The 17,201-nt window shown below is 43.0% G+C and overlaps 1 protein-coding gene across 1 annotated transcript in view; it reads right to left on the reverse strand.

Annotated features, from left to right (window-relative positions):
• BMP3 (bone morphogenetic protein 3) overlaps positions 1 to 14,085 on the reverse strand; it is a 28,185-nt gene extending 14,100 nt beyond the window's left edge. The window contains exon 1 of the mRNA XM_038582313.1: positions 13,761 to 14,085. Coding sequence (XP_038438241.1) covers positions 13,761 to 14,085 — 325 coding nt within the window. The remainder of the gene's footprint in view (positions 1 to 13,760) is intronic.
• Between the last annotated feature and the right edge of the window lie 3,116 nt (positions 14,086 to 17,201).

Consider the following 17,201-nt stretch of genomic DNA (forward strand, 5'->3'; position numbering starts at 1 on the left):
AAGTAATGCTGTTGTAGAGCTTGCCTGGAGTTTATGACCTCCCAACAACTTAAGAGTTGAATTTTCTTTGTGGTTTGATGAAAGTATCGAAATCAGTCAATTGTGTTTCAACTCTTCAAAAATGAGAGAAAGCAACAGAACAAACACAACAAGAGATTGATTAGTAAGGGCAGGGGTTGGTTCCTTCTCTTAGGATCATCTACCAAGTTGGTGGTAAGGCTAAACCCAAGAATGCCCAGTCCTCGGATCAGTCACCAGAGCTGGAGCCCTCCTCCATGCACTTGTTCCATATATATATTGGTTTTAGAAACATACACGCAATCGTGAAATTATGTTCTTGATCAAAAACATATTTCAGTAAAACAAAACATTTTTATAAAGATGTGGGAACTTAAAATGAGTTCATTGAGTCCCCAAGCACAAGGGAAGTGCAATGGGAAACATATTTTACTCATTTTTAACACTCTGTGAAAGGAAAGGAGGAAACTGCCATTTGTGCACATTTGTATAATCCATGACACCAGGATAATATTTTACAGACCTTTATAACAAAGCCATGGCATCAGGGTTGTTCAGAGACTCTAGCCTTAATTCATACCAGTCACCATAGCGTATACTTTTACCCAAACTTCTTGTAGCAGATGGAAGTTTAAAATGGAAGGAAGAGAAGTCTCTGTTCTAAGTATGTGGCAATGGAATGGTTGCCAAACATTCTGGCAAGGGAAAAATGAACTGCAGGGGTCTGGATGGTAGCATCTTAATGGGTAAAGTAATAGTACTCCTTCCCCCAACATTTTGTTTCAAAATGTTTCCTCCTCCTCCTCCTCAAAAAAAAAATAAAATAAAATAAAAATAAAAAGTTTCCTTCTTTCAAACATGTTTCCAGACACCTTGTGACCTTCTGTTAAGCAGCCTCCACCCGTGTCTAATCTTCAATATCCTCTCGTAAATGCTTTAGAATCTTCCATACCGCCTCTTGTGATGGCTTTCATTTTAGCTCAGTACACTATTTTGAAGTCCAAGCCTTATGGCCCAGGCCCAGCTCCACCACACCCACTGGCTGTCCTTGGGCAAATAACCTAAGCTCCTTAAATCTGCTCATTTGTAAAAACAGCCCAACAGTATCAACTGCAGAGTTGTGAGAATTAATTGACAGAATGCAGGTAAAGCACATAACACATAGAAAAAACTCAGGGAATGTTAGCTAACTAGCATCGTGCTGTACAGAATGATGAGCCATTTAAGGTTAAACTGAAATATACTGTTAAGCGTAAAATACACTTGGATTTCAAAAACTTAACACAAAAATGAATGTAAAATATCACATGAATAGAAGTCTATAATCGATTGTATGCTAAAATGATAACATTTGGATATCTTGAATTAAATAGTATGATATTGTGATTTATAATAAGTATATTTATTTGATCTTTGTCCCATATTTGGCACAGAGCCCCTAAAACACTTGGTATTGCCTAAGAGATCTGTACAGGTGCCTTTTGTTATGTTAATGCGGTGAATTTAGAGGACTGGTAGGAAAAGGGGTTGGTTGACAGGGGAACCAACCCACTGATTGGGTTGGAATTTTTGGTCTCATCACTGATCAGGGAGGAAAGAGGACCTGGAGATTGAAGCCATCACTAATGGCCAATGATTTAATCAATCATGCCTGTATTATGAAGCCTTATAAAAACCCAAAAGAATTGGTGTTCAGAGTGCTTCCAGGCTGGTGAATACATGGAGATTTGGGGAAAACAACATGCCTAGGAAGGGCATGGAATCTCCATACCCTTGCCCCATAACTTGCCCTATGCATCTCTTCCATTTGGCAGTTCCTGAGTTATATCCTTCTATAATAAACTGATCATCTAGTAAGCAAATGGATTTCTTGACTTCTGTGAGCTGTTCCAGCAAATTAATTTTTTAAAAATTTTTTAAAGATTTATTTATTTATTTATGATAGACATAGAGAGAGAGAGAGAGGCAGAGACACAGGAGGAGGGAGAAGCAGGCTCCATGCCGGGAGCCTCATGTGGGACTTGATCCCGAGACTCCAGGATCACGCCCTGGACCAACGCAGGCGCTAAACCGCTGAGCCACCCAGGGATCCCTGTTCTAGCAAATTAATGGAAACCCAAGGAGGTGTTCATTGGAACTTCCAATCTGTAGCTACCTCCAGGGCTGGTGACTGGCATCTGAAGTGGAGGGGTGGTCTGGTGGGGCTGAGCCCTCTGCCTGTGGGATCTTATACTATCTCCAGGGAGATTAACTTGAATTCTCAGATACCCTGCTGGTGTCTGAGAATTGCTTGTTGGTGTGGGGAACTTCTGACTCACTTCACCCACATGAGAATTGGGTACAGAACATTTTCAGTATAATAATATAAGATTAAAATTAATTTCACTTGTTGCTTTTCATATTTTTAAGTGTGGCCACTAAAAATCTTAAATTACCTATGTGGCTCACATTTGTGGCTCAAATTAAATTTCTACTGGACACTGGTAGTCCAGGATAACCACACTTTTATAGTCATATTGTCCAAAAGGAAAGAAAAAAGGCATCTATTTTTTTTTCAAAATGCACAGAAAAATTAGGATTTTTGCTAAACATGAATACTCAAACCAAAAAGTAAGTTAGGCAAAAGGTTCCCTTTTTGGAATGCAACAGACTTTCCTTTACCAAGAACATTAGATAATTTTGGTGATTATTTTTTTCTTTTTAAAGATTTTATTTATTGGTGAGAGAGAGGCAGAGGGAGAAGCAGGCTCCATTCGGGGAGCCCAAGTGGGACTCGATCCCAGGTCTCCAGGATCAGGCCCTGGGCTGAAGGCGGCGCTAAACCGCTGAGCCACCCGGGCTGCCCTTGGTGATTACTTTTTAATCTTCCCTCCAGCTGTGGCTAATCCGTTCAATCTGCAGTCTGAAGTCTAAAATTAGCAAACTGCTCTACAATAGAGTTAAAAGAGTTAAATGGGCAGGTTAGCAAGAGTGCTTGATGGCACATCGATTCTCTACACAGCTTCAGTTGTGTTATTTGTGTAGTACACAGATACATCCACTACAGCCAACAAGGAACCAGAACCGAAGCAAAACAAATGTTTCACTTAAACACATATGAGTCGAACGCCTACTAGGGGCTGGTCCCTGGACTGGGTCTCAGGGCTGCACAAACACCCACCAGTGTCCACACCGTGGCAGAATGATGGGTGTGTGGGGGGGTGTTAAAGTAGCAACGTGCACCTACACCATGACACCTACCTACACCATGACAATGCTGGATGCTGCTTGCGGTCAAAAGTGTTAACTATGCTCTTGGAGCAGCATCAAAGGGAGCAATTAACTCCGCCCTGACTAAGGGGAAGGATACACAGGGAAGAGTTAACCTTTGAACCAGACTTTTAAGATTGAAGGGAAAAGAAGGGTTGTTGGAGGTGGGGAACCAGAAGGAGCCCATTCTGGCAGCATGCAATGCTGTATATCTGGATGCTTTTGCATAGCAATATGTCCAATATTTTAAGCAGAAATATATTAAAATGTCCTAAATTAATCTAGTTTTTTTGAAATCCTAACAGACATCTATCTAAGCTACTTAAATTCAGAAAGGAGTAGCCAATTTACATTCAGCTCCTAACTCTATGTGCTGTATCATGCCCAGCACTTGACGTGGGTGGGGTGGGGGGTTGATGGTGATGCACTATCCCTGGCTGTTCTAGATGACCTTCTCTCCCACTTTGTTTTAACAATAAGCTAGAAGTCTCAACCATTTTGCAAAAAAAAAAAAAAAAAAAAAACCAAAAAAAACATTTCTTGACTTCTCTAACTTGTCCTGTATTTTTGCCTTCTTTCACCTTCAAATATTTAATTTTCTGGGCAAGTTAATGCTCTTGCCCTCCAAATGACTCAACAAATAACTTCATTACAATGATCGAATGAGTATAGAGAAAAAAATAAGGAGATAAATACCTCCCTGCAAGTAGAACGAAGTGATAGTATCTATTCAATTACTCTCATGCTTTTTATTTAATAGATTTTTAAAATTAATTTAACTTTTCAAGTGAGAGTCTTCATGTAGGTAATAACAGGAGTTTTGAGGTAGGCTTCTCTCTCTTCTCTGGGAGTGGTACAGTTTTCTCTACAGACACAGGTATGATATGTTCAAATATCAATGTGCAAAAAATGCTGTAGTGCTCACCTTTTCGTTTCCTCTGAAAGATTCTGATACCTATTTTGAACTAGAAACCTGAGGCATAGCTTCTGATTAATAGGAACAAACTGACATCATAATAATATAAAAACCAACGGTGGGTTTTATCCGGTTAAAAAAGCAATAGCTTATGCATTTTCAGGCTGTTTGTAGTCTTCGGGTACCAGGAGACATTGACTGCCACATAGATCTAATTACACCTAGAGTTAGTTGCATACTTCATTCTGGGTGCCCTCATTTTAACCAGTTCATTGATACAGGAGAGAGTAACCTAAGATAGCGAAGGGCCTGGAAACTATGTCTCACAAGTTTGAATTGAATAAATTGAGACATGGCTTGAAGGAAAAAAAAAAAAAAGGATGATATGAAAATTGGTTATAAATACTTGAGAGGCTGAAGAGCGATCAAAGGGTTTTTCTTTCCAGGGTCAGAGATGAGACTGAAGTCTAAAAGCGATAGTTGAATGGAGACAGAATCCAGAACAGTGTGTGTAAGGAATGACTTTCTATGTGTCTAGTATGACGGTGAGACCCGTCTGGGGGAGTGGGCAAACATAAGGTAGTCCTAATTCAAGACCATTACAGGAGGATGTCTTTATGGTGTGGAGGTATGAGAGATGCATTAGGTAACCTCTCAGATCCCTTGCAAGGACCTGCAACAGGCTTTATTTTCAGCTCTTCCTAAGGAAATGTTTTGATGCCAAAATAGAACTACCGATAGGTGGTGCTGTTTTCTTACTGTTTGCTGGCACTAGCACAAACTTGGATTTTTTTTTTTTTTTTTTTTTTTTTTTTTTTTTTTTTTTTTTTGCTGGGAATACATCAATTGCAGTCTAGTTAGGATTGCCATTGGCATTATCTTCTTATTTCGAATTTTCTAGAGTCGAAAGATTTGTGAATTTAAATAAGCTTCAGAAGTCAGGTGAGTTTTGGGCTAGACTCCTCTTTGCACACCTGTCAGGATTTTGCACCTGCTGCCGCTTCTCCCGCCCCATTGAATGCCTTCACCCGCCCCATTCTTCTTGATAATCCAGACTTGCTTTTTTTAAGGCAAAGCAGAGGCACCACCTCTTGAGGTACGCTTGTCGTGACAATGCATGCCTTCGGTTGGAGCTCTGCTTCTAATATGATTTTCATCATATTATTGTTCCTTTCCTTCCTAGGACCAGAAACTTCTTAAAGGAAGATCCCGTAGTAACTTTATCAGACTCTTCAGCCCCAAGCATAGGACTTAACTTAGAGCAGTGCTCAGTAAATGCTTCTTTCATGAATAAACAGACTGAATCCAACCTATTCATTGTAGAAATGCAAAAATGAAGAACCAGCAAGTTAACATTGATTTTGGAGAGGAGCCCAGCTCTTCTATTAACTATATAGACTTTTTTTTTTCTTTAGGAGTTTGATTAATAGATAAAGGCAGATGATTTATGTCTGTTTTCATCTGAAAACAAAGCACTTGAACCTAATGAAACCAAGGACTCAGTTGAGGAAACTATAACTTAGGACCTGCCGTGCCATCGTGACGGTTCGGCTCCTGTCCTGGAGTCATTGAGGCGGTGCCCAGGGAGTGGTAAGTGGAAGTTCACCTTCGTGCTGGCCCACACAGAATGTTTTCAAAGGGAATTAGAACATACAATGGAAAGCTTTCTATGTAAAGTATGATTTTAAAACAAATAGACTAAATGAAATCTTGATGATTAGTTAAATCCCCAGAAAGCAGGGAAAACATTTTACTCATACAGAAAATATGTAACTAAGGACAAATTTTTTCCCCCTCCTTCTTTCTCCAAACAAAGTACAGCTGCTAGAAATGCCAGGGGTGCCTAGGAAAGAGCCACCTCCACCCCCAACCACTGGCTGAATGCTTGCATATTACCGAGTCCAGATAGCAGCTTCTCTCTGTCACCTTCAGCTCTCAGGCAAGGCGAGATGGAGACTCTAAATAGAACGCGAAGTCACAGAATTTTGTTTTTCTTGCAGAGTGCCAGTCAAACAACTGAGTTTTATGGGGTTTCAAGACAACCATTCTCTATGTCCAAAGTAAAACATGGCCAAGGATGATAATAATGTTACGTTCTTCTAGAATAACAAAACGTTCTTTAATCAGTTTATCTACCCTTAGCCTCCACCTGAGGGCATTCCTAGACTGTGAGCTCTCAGAGGGGAGACCCATGTCCCAATAAATCTTTGAACTCCTAGTACTTTGAATGGTCTGGAGTATTTATATCCTGAAAAATATTTGTCAAATGTGTTGAATGAACAACTGTGTAAACTTACCAGATTCAAAAATGTTTCCCACTTAACACCAAAGTAAAAAAACTTCCAAGTTTTTTCAACTTTTCAAAGTCAGCAGAAGCCCTTCTTGGATAGAAGTACCATATAGCGTTTCCTTTCAGTTCATCAGAAAAGAGGCATTATTAGAAGAGTTGTATATAAAGTAGAATAGCACTGCCATGTGACATATACACAGTAAAATGCCTCATGGGATCTTCATTCGTGGCAAGTTTATTTTTAAAGGATCCTTTGGTTGGCTGATAGCTTTTCTACTATCTCTTCTTATCTGGTCCCCTGAACATCTCATTTAGCTCAACTGAAATATTTATTGAGTGCCTGTTATGTGGCAAACTATACCAGGTCCTCAGAACACAAGAAGGAAATGAGACGTGCTCTTTGTGCTTCAGAGACTTGCTTTACAGATCCCTGTCCCATGTCCTCTTTCTAGCAAATCTATTAGGCCCCAAACTCTGCAGCTATGAAAGAAGGGTAAAAAGTCTTTATTAACTTCTTTTGAAGTCCACTCCAGAGGAAAAACTGCCAAAGAGACAGGAATATACCTTCCAAAGTGAGAGAAGCTTGCCATTATATAAATTAATAAACCATTTGTCCACAGAAAGACCCACTAAAAATGTCAGATGAGACCAGACACTTTAATCAATCCAAGATTTCAGATGCTGGTTATAAGATACTCAAAACTTTAGGGACATGAGCTTAGACGAGTGTGTCTCAAACATGTGTCAGAATCACTTTGATGGCTTATTAAAATAGAGATTTCTGTGTCCCATCTCCTGAGTTTAATTCAGGTGGTCTTGGGTGGGCTGGAAAATCCCCAACGAGGTCCCTGTTGAGCTGATACTGCTAATCCAGAGACCATATTTTAGAATAATTAACTTCAAGAAATCACTATAAAAAGGTGCAACTCTGCTCCATTCAGCCACCAAGGCCAGGACAGAAATAGTGACTTCTTGAATGTGGATTTGGGATATCACAGATTGTATTACAAGAGGACTACCACCTCCCTATGTTTACATTGCTGCTGAAATTATATCCTTTGTGTTATAAACAATTGCACATGAGCAACAGTTTAGGTATGTATAAGGCTTGTGAGAAGCTAGAGAGAGATACCTTTTAAGATTTAAGAATATTTCATTTATATAGAGCTTCTAAACTTTTAATGAATTTTCACATTCATTTTTTTCAGTTGAGTTTTACCATCTTTCTGTGAGGCTGGCACAGTAAGTATGACTTAATCATTTGTTAGATGAAGAAACTGAGGCTAGCTACATCAGATATCTTTATCAATTAGCAATTCAGCCAAGATTAGCCACTAGATCTCTTAACTCAGACTCAGATAATAGAAAAATTAAAATACCAGGAATCTCTTCTTTACTTGAAAACCATTTTCCTTAACCCATGCCTAAGTATAGCAGTTACACTTAATTCAAATAGTCTTTTGCTTAATACCATGCAATATTTTAATTTTAAAATGTTCTTTGAAAGAAAAACAAATGAGATCATGCTGGGTCTCAGTTGTTTTAATGGTAAAATTGGAGGATTGGACAAAAGATCTTGTATTTCTACAATTATTGGATGCATTTATTTTATAAAAGGAATATTTAATAGACTTCAATCAGTAAAGTAAGAAGTCCATGCTGAAGATGGTAACACAGTAGTCCAAAAATTTTGTTCAAAATTTGTCCAAAATGTTTATTCATAGTGTGCCCAAATAAAATCTAGGCACTGCATTTACCGTGGTTCTGCACCAAGAAATGATGGTGGTCTTAAAGGTAGGTCCATTATTGAAGGAGCCAATAAACACCCCATGCTCAATAGACTCTATGATTTATATGTATAGGTGTTTTAAATAAATAGAGGCATCTATGCCTTTAAACATACCATCCCTGAAAAGTATGGGTTTTTTTTTTTTACATTTGTTCTTATTTCAGTTCGATTTGCCAACATATAGTATAACACCCATTGCTCATGCCCATCACCCAGTTCCCTGAAGAGTGTGTTACCGAAAGTACTGCTTCAGGTACCACCAACATGGTAGGACACAGCACTACTAGCATGTGAATAGACTAGCAACTTTACGCATTTCCAAATATATTCCATATATGAGTGCTCTTCAGTTACATTGCCTTCATTTACTATCCAAAGTAGATATTATCCTGGTATACTTGTGTCACTTGATTAATACTATGTCAGTGTTTCCATTACATAATTCTATGTTCATGGGTTCGTAACATAATCATAACAGAGCACTCTGAATTGAAATCTGGCATAGGCAAGTTCAAGCTGAGACTATTTGTGATGATGCCAAATTTATTTCCACTACTCCCACCAAAATCAAGTTATTAAGATACTGATTACTAGGATATACAAATTGAATAAATGGGAAAACCATCCAAATTTGGGGAGAAAAGTCTTGATGTTGTTGAAAAAAAATTCTGAGTAGTGAATAGAAAGTATATGCAAAGTTGCTCAATAATTTTCACTAGGCTTTTTGTTTTTTGATAGGCATGATTTTTGTTATGTCTAATAAATACAACACACATTGGTGATTATATAAGGGATTTGATAGGTGTCTTGCATGTGTCTTTCATCAAGATATTAGTGGTGATGAAACATAAAGTGATGTGTATGGTCTCCAGTGAATTTTTCCACAAATAAAGCAGCTTTTCTGTTAAAAGCATAACACTGGTTGTGAAATAATGAATATTAACCCTTTGGAAGAAAATAAAGAAAGAGAATTCATACAGAAACAGACAAAATGGAAATTTAAAGACAGTGAGACTCTACAATTCCATCCAGAGAAGTTGAAAACATGAAAGCAGGAAGGCGGTACAGTGGCAACTGAACCTGAGCCCAAAAAAGTAACAGTGTAAGAAAACATCCTGAGATAGGTGCTAATCGGGAAATGAGAAATGAGACAGTTTTTGGTTGTGATATTTACTTGAATTTTGTATATCATCCTTTTCTGAGAAATTAAGAAGGCTCTTAACCAGTGGTTCCCCAACTAGATATCTTAGAACCACAATTCTGTGAAATGCTCACTCAGGGAGTAAATGATCCACTCTTAAGGGAACTCACTAACATTTAGTGGCCCCAAAAGTTCCCACAGTAAGTAAAAATTATAATTTTTTCCAAACCTATTTGACCACAAGACCCAATTTTATGTAACGCCTATTAACATCTTCCAAAGACCCCTTTTTACAAAATTTCCTTCTAGAAAATTAGACTAGACTATTAGAAATAATAGGTTTTGAGATGAGTGGAGTATGTTTGAAAAATTGTCTGGTAAATACATCATGACAACCAATTCTTCTTGCATATAAGGGGGTTGAACTTGCTTTCCTTAAAGCCTCTTCTAAATACAAACTTGCATAATTCCAAAATGCTGAGAACAGATTAGACATTCATGTCCTTATTTAATTTTTAGAGATATCTAAACTGGGTCAGTCAAATGCTTATAAACTTCCACTGCTTAGATAAAATGTATGTAACCCTCTTGATATATTCTTAATTATATACATATTTTTAATGTAGAACTATTTCCTGAGTGAATTATCCACTTAGGGGATTTTTTTTTTCATTGACCCTCACGTGGTCTCTTGGTCTCTTTGAGTGTGTCTGACTATACTAAAACGCTAGATTTAAATAATTTTTTCATGTAACTCATTCTCTTCCTCTTTTCCATTAGTATGGATAATCAAGAATTCATGGTTGGCATTATGGATTTTGAAATGTCAGAGATTGTAAAGCTCTCTTGACTATTACAGTAAAAACTTCATTGGGAGCTATCATGTATTCAAAGCAGTGTGTAATTCAAAGCAGTTGCACATCCAGCTCTGCTTCTCCAGAATGTACTACTGTCCTTTGAATGAAAACATTAGATAACCTGAGTACTCTTTAATTTCAAGCCTAGCTTCTAGGTGCCAAAAATTTTAAGATAACTATGTTTTAATAAAGCTATTACATTTTCTTGCCATTAAACCCATCAAAAACGATGTTCACTCACAGGCCCATGTATTTCACAGGAATGCTTATTCTATCCTATTAGAATGCTCATTCTGCCCTTAACTTTATCTCTCCCAAAGCCTTATAATTTAGCCTTGTACTTCAGAAACACATCAAATGAAAATACTTTATTTTTAAAGAGTTTTGGTCATGGTAGGAGAGACTCTTCCCTTTCTTATTAAAGGACGATATTCACTTTTGGGTCCCGATTACTTCAGTTTTGTTTTACCTATGAGGTTTGTGTGATTTTTTTTTAAAAGGTGACAAATATCCACTGAAATACAATCTTTTTGTAGTTATATGTCATAAATTAAAATAATGATACTTTCCTAGTAAGAACATGTGTGCTTTAATCACTTTCCTAAAGAAGTTAAATTTATGGGTAAGAAAAAGAAGAGTGACTATGGGAATGATGAGAAACTAATGAACACAAAATATATATCTTAAAGGATCAAGCCAGGAGAAAACCTCATGTAAAATACTCTTCTTTTATTACATAGTAGCCAGGAACAACTTAAACTGAGATCAAAATAAAAGCTGATTTCATATGCCTCTTGCCTTCCTTCAAAGATGGTATATTTTTATAAAGCTAAACTTCTCTGTCACCAATAGTTTTGTAAATGACCTTTTACAAAGGGAAAGATAAAACCTATCTTTATGTAAACCTTTACACATCACAAAAAGACTCACGAGTGTTCCAAACTTACGGTTTTGGCACGCCGACTGCATAGCATTGAGGGAGGAGAAAAAGGGGTTAGCAGAGAGTGTATTTAGGATGAATGCCACCCACCATCAAGTAATGATTTAAGTAGAAAGTAATCAGAGGGATACCACAGCAGCTAAATTTCAACCAAAGATATTCTAGATTTAGAACAATAAATAATTTTAATCAGGTATGTTCCAAGGAGCAAATAGTGCTCTAAGGCTATAACTCAGCCTGAATAAGCACTCGGAAAGTCTGCGGGATCAGCAACCACTGCATATATACAGCACACCACCTGACCCTCCACTAAAATCTGTAACATCGCTGCTACAGAGAAGCCTATATGTTGTGAAACCTAAACACCAGGGACCAGAAAACATATCTGATTTATTAAAGCAGACTGCATCTTTCACTTACATAGGAACATATGTCACGAGACAAAGCCTTAGCACCTTCCTGAAGTCGTGCCTTCTTAGAGCCAGAACTGCCTTATAATAAGGTCTTTTTAGTGTGTTAGTAACTAAACACTCTTGGAAAAGGTCCAACATGAACCACCTCTCCAGGAGCCTCCGTCGATGCAGTAACATGACACTTAAGCTTTCACAAAAACCAGTGTCTACGTTTGATGAATAAGTCATTAAGACGGTCTCTAGGATGCTAAAGGGATTACTTTTCTTATCAGGGCACACAGCCTTGTATAGATGCTTCAAACTGCAATTCATCATTTCAAAGGAACTTCTGGCCTCCCTATCAGAGTTTATTATTTGCTGGTGTAAGACCAGTGAGGCTGGTAAGGGACGCTAGAAAGTATAATGCACAGAATGAGCTGAAGCCCAAACGTACATGGGGCCTGCCTTATTCAGATCCTTATCCATCTCCTACGCATGGTTCACTCAGCCTAAAAGAAACAAACAACCAGGAAATGGGTGTGAGTGAAACAAACTCACATTCCACCTCCCAACCTTATGATTCATGCTAAAAATGAAACTTGTTGATACCAAAAAAAGCTATTCATCTCTCGGGTGCTTTAGCTACTCGCAGAGAATACCAGGAAGAAAAGGACTATCAAGCTAAGAGTGACTTGGGGACCTTCATTACTGCCACCTGCCTTGCCCCCCCCAACTTCTTCCCTATTCCTGCTGCTCCCACACTGTTCCTTCCTTGAGCTCTGCCCTCAGAGTTGCACTGAACTAAAGGGGGCATTGACTGGAGTGGTCCGCTGCCAGGACAGCCTCCTCAAGTGGCTGGCATACTGTGGATAACCCAGAGCAGAGGGCAGCCCCTTACGGATTACACTCACGGTTTTGAGGACAAAGTAAAATCTGGTTCAGGTCAGACTCTAGTGAAAGACTTCTGCATTAGAAAGCATAATTCACATTTATTGTAAAAGTCACCATGCCTAGGAGCTCTAGAGTGTATTTACAGTGTCAACCAAGGGCTTTCCTTGATGGATGCTTTGGTTTTCCTTTTTTTTCCGGGAGTCCTGCGTATCAAAGCTTTGGGAAATTTCTTTCTAGTGATTCTGACAGAAGTGATAGAGCATGAGTCAAGGCCTCCTTACTTGAAGATTCTTGGCTATTTTTCAACGGTTCGCTGAAGATAGGCTCTGCAGTTACATTTCCCTTTATCGTGAATGTGGTGGACAAAAAAGCCCAGATGCGTCTTCAAAGCGTACAGAAACCGGGTCAGTGTCCAGGAAACTTTCCCTCGGGCTGTTAGCACCAGGGAGGCAGGCTGTTAGCGCCAGTGATGCGCTCGCCACAGGGGACAGGGGGAACCTTGCTAAGCCCGGGCTTTCAGTCTGCAGTGATCTGTGCGTGTGATGAAAAATGGGATGAGCAGATTTTCATCCGCAGACTCCAGGAGGTGTTTACTTCCCCCGCGGGCCACCCCCACCCCTCAACTCCTCCCAGGTTAGACTAGGTACAACCTCCGTTTGTCCAGATGGGTTTTAAATAATGGAAACACCCGACCACCTGGTTCAGCTTGTGTGTTTGCCACCGAGCGGCCAGCGAATAGGGAGCGTCCGCTGCAGTAACGCGGGGGGCGCGACCCAAGGGGGGTGCGAGGCCTGGAGAAGCCGCTGTCCAGAAGGCGAGGGAAGGCGCCTCGTCCGAGTGGGACCTTCCCCTCTGGTGCCCCGGAGTTGGCATAAAATGACATCTGCCTTTGGGTAAACGTGGCTCAAGCCCGGTCCAAGGGAATTTCGGCTGGCTGGCTTAGGAGCCCCAGCACGGGGCGCCCCAGGGGTGCCCCGGGCGCCCAGCGCAGGAGGGCTCCGCCGGCCATGGGGTGGCCCCTTCCCCCGTTCCGGGCAGTTCCCGCAGCCTCCCCCTGACCTACTCGGTTGCTCGGCCCTTGCTTCTCTCCAGATCTCCCTCTCAATTCGGGCTTTGCAGCTGGGCCTACTCGCCGGCGCGACGCGGGCTCGGTGGGCAACGGCCCCGGCGTCTCTAAGTAGCGTCCGCGAGCAGAGGGCGGGCGAGAAAGCCGGGGAGGGGGTGTCCCCGGACCCACCTGCGGCGCGAGCGCGGAGAGGGGGCGCCTGGGCACTCACCTGCTGCTCCGCCTCGGAAGCTGCGGACCGTGTTGCCTTCGCGCAGGGGCTGGGGGCGCGCGGGCTGCGAGCCCCGCTCCGAGGCCCCCCGCGCGCGTTCCGCCCGGGCCCCGCCGCCGCCGCTGTACCTGTCGTAGAGCCGCAGCATGTGCTCGGACACCTTGTCGAGCGGCCGCAGCACCGGGCCCGAGCCACCACCTGCCGCGCGGTCTCCGGACCCGGCGCCGTGCAGCTGCGGGAGACCGGGCTTCGGCCTCTCGGCGCGCGCCAGGCTCCCGCAGAAGCAGCCCAGCCACAGCCAGAGCAGCCCGCGCGCCCCAGCCATACCGGGACCCGGCGCCGCGCGCGCGCTCCCCGCGAGGCGGGCTGGGGACAGGCGCTCCGGGGCCGCGACGGATCCCGGGGGCTGGACCTCAAATTAGCGGCGGCGAGCTGCAGCCGGACCCCGACGAGCCGCCGTCCGCGCGGGCGGACCGCAGAGCCGCAGGTGGGCTCCCCGCGCAGGGCGCTGCGGGCGCCGTCCTCGCCGGGGCGCCCAGGAAGAGCTGCCGCCGTGGCGCGTGTGGCCCGGGTGTCTCCAGGGTCTGATCCTAAGCGCCTTCTCCTCTCTATGTTCCAGAACACCCGGCCCAGACGGCCGCTGGGGAAGGGCACTAGCGCTGCGTCGGGTCTGGGTGCGCGCAGCGGTCCGGAGGGCGCTCGCTCGCTCGCCTGTTCCAGGGATTGGAGCAGCAGCGGTGCGGCAGGTCCGAAGAGTTTTGAGTGTGTGTGCGTGTGTGTGCGTGTGTGTGTGTGTGTGTGTGTGTGTGTGTGTGAGAGAGAGAGAGAGAGAGAGAGAGAGAGAGAGAGACCACTTGGTTCTTCGGCCGCTCCGTACGCTCCGCGGCCAGGCTCGCTCGCCCTGGCCCTGTAGGCAGCCTGCACCCTGCTGCAGCCCGGAGAGGAGGAGAGGAGAGGAGGGAGGGGAAGTAGCCAGCGAACCAGCAGGGGGAGAGAGAGAAGAGGAAGTAGGGGTGGGGTGCCTGGGAGAGGAGGGGGAAAAGGAGAAGATCCAGGAAGAACGGGTAGAAGGCACAGGGTGTGTTTTGATCCCTCCAAGAATATTGATTGTGCCCAGGCCTTCAAGAGGGCAGAGGCGAATAAACTTCCTCCTAGTCTCTTTCTCCTCTGATACCAAACAAAATCAAGGTGCGCGCACCAGCCTTGCTTGCTTCCTTTCCGGAGCCTCTCCTTATCAAGCTGTGCACCCTGCACCTGTGCCTGGGTGCCACCCCTCCTGTCTCTCCGAGGGCTCACCCATCACAGCTCCTCCTCTGCCACATCTTCATTTCACATCTCCCCCCCCCACCCCCCCGGGAGGAAAATAGGTGTGAGTCAATCCTCCTTAAGGACGGATAAACAAGCAAACGTGCCACAACACCCACTCCACCACTTCATTCCCCTTAAGGGGTTTCTCTGTAGGACGGTGGCTAGGGATGAAACAACCACTTCTGGGACATCCAGGAATCCAGAGCAAGCGCTTACGGTTTCTCATTCTGAGATCTGTGCTCATTCTTTTTTTGGCTGTAAAGTGGAGGTCAAACTCTTAGTTAACATTTACCCCACACTCCCCAGGCCCTAGACACTCATTATGCTTTATGTTTCACCTGTATTTTTTTTAAAGCAACCTCTACCCCCAAGGTGGAGCTCGAACCTACAACCCTGAAACCAAGACCCGCAAACTCTACCAATCCAGCCAGCCAGGTGCCCCTCACCTGTATTATCTTTAAAGAATTTTCACAAGGAAGCTCTTTTTACAGATGAGGAAACTGAGGGGGAGAAAAGGACACTCCTAGGTGACACAGCTGAGCTCCAAACTCAGAAAGTCTGACTCCTGGCCCCTACTCACCACACTATTATTAATGAAGTTAGCACTTAAACTGACTTTTCAGTATGACAGTTATGGAAATGTTCTTAGCAGGGAGCACAGCCTGGTGCAGTAAGACCCTTAGTGAACATCTGTCGAGCTATCCGTCCCCTCCTTGGGAGCAGAGTGGGGGCTTACCAAAAGGAAGATAGGCTCCCAGATCACAGTGGGTTTGCGAATCCCACTTTTTTCTCTGAAGGAGAATAAGGACATGTCTCTTTTAGAGTTTTGTTTTGTTCAGCACTGTTTTGGAAAGCAGTGCTCAAGTGATAGGCGCCCTGACTAGCCTTTAATAGGAGCTCAATCCCTTTTTATCCCAAATTTATCCCAAAGGCAGACTGCATTCTCCCCCACTCTGTCACTTCTCAGCCCCTTGTGGTCTGCATTTTGCCCCCAGCCACCCCTAGAACTGTTCTGCAGATAATAATGCATAGTCCAAGGGTGGTTGTGTGGATTATGGGGATCATGTGTGTGATCTTTCCTTGGCATCAAGAGCATAGTAGCTTTTGTGATTAATAATGAAGACCCAATTGCAAATTTCAATAGACCCTGGAAAGTCTCTCCTGATTTTTCCCTGTGAGTCTTTGGTTCTTTCCTTCTCCTTTCTGCTTTAAGTTCTATGAGCTGCCTCCACTTTCCAGGTCTGCCTCCAATGTTCCTCACATCTTTATACTTAGCCCCGGAAGATGCCAAACTGAGAAGAAAAATCCTCTGCTTCAGTGGTCACCTCTGACCTTTCAAGTTATATGGTCCTGGGTCTCTACCAGCCCCCCTCTGCATTGCCAAAATTTCACCCTTCTCCCCTCTGTAGCCATCCCTAAGGCTTCTCTTCCTTCTCTTCCTCTCTAGTGTATAACTCTATGGCACCCTTTGCCACTCTGCATTCAACATAATTCTTCATCTGTAGAAGCTGTAGGTGGTGGGGTTGACCGCATGTCTTCAATGCCTACCTTCACTTCACTTCTTCCCAGATTTATATACTTCACTCCCCTTTTTTAAAGATTTATTTATTTATTTGAGAGATAGTGCAGGTGAGGAGGTGGGAGGGGCAGAGGGAGAGGAGAAAGAATCTTCAAGTAGGCTCCCCACCAAGCATGAAGCACCATGCAGGGTTCAATTAACCCTGAGGCCATGACCTGAGCTGACATCAAGAGGCAAACGCTTACCCACGGAGTTACCCAGATGCCCCATGTACTGTCCCTTTCTTGTGCTTCCATTTTCTTATTTGAGCCATAAGTGCAAAATAATAATTCCTGTCTCACGAGGTTGTTGTAGAGAATCCTTGAGCAGTCAGTGTCGGGAGATTAAGACAGTGCCTACCACATAGCAGATGCTTAAGAAGAGTCAGCTATGAGCTAAGATAATTGCTTGTATGTTTTTATGTAAAGCAGCAGTCAAGCTGTATCCAGCTTTATATTCCAGGGACTAGCCATCACATTCAGAAGAGACAAAGTAACAAGGAGAGGATTAGCAGGTAGAATAATCCCTAGCTGAGACACTCAGCTGTAAGAGCAAGGCTGGAGAGGAAAGTGTAG

The sequence above is a fragment of the Canis lupus genome, chromosome 32 (assembly GCF_011100685.1).
Source record: "Canis lupus familiaris isolate Mischka breed German Shepherd chromosome 32, alternate assembly UU_Cfam_GSD_1.0, whole genome shotgun sequence".
NCBI lineage: Eukaryota > Metazoa > Chordata > Mammalia > Carnivora > Canidae > Canis > Canis lupus.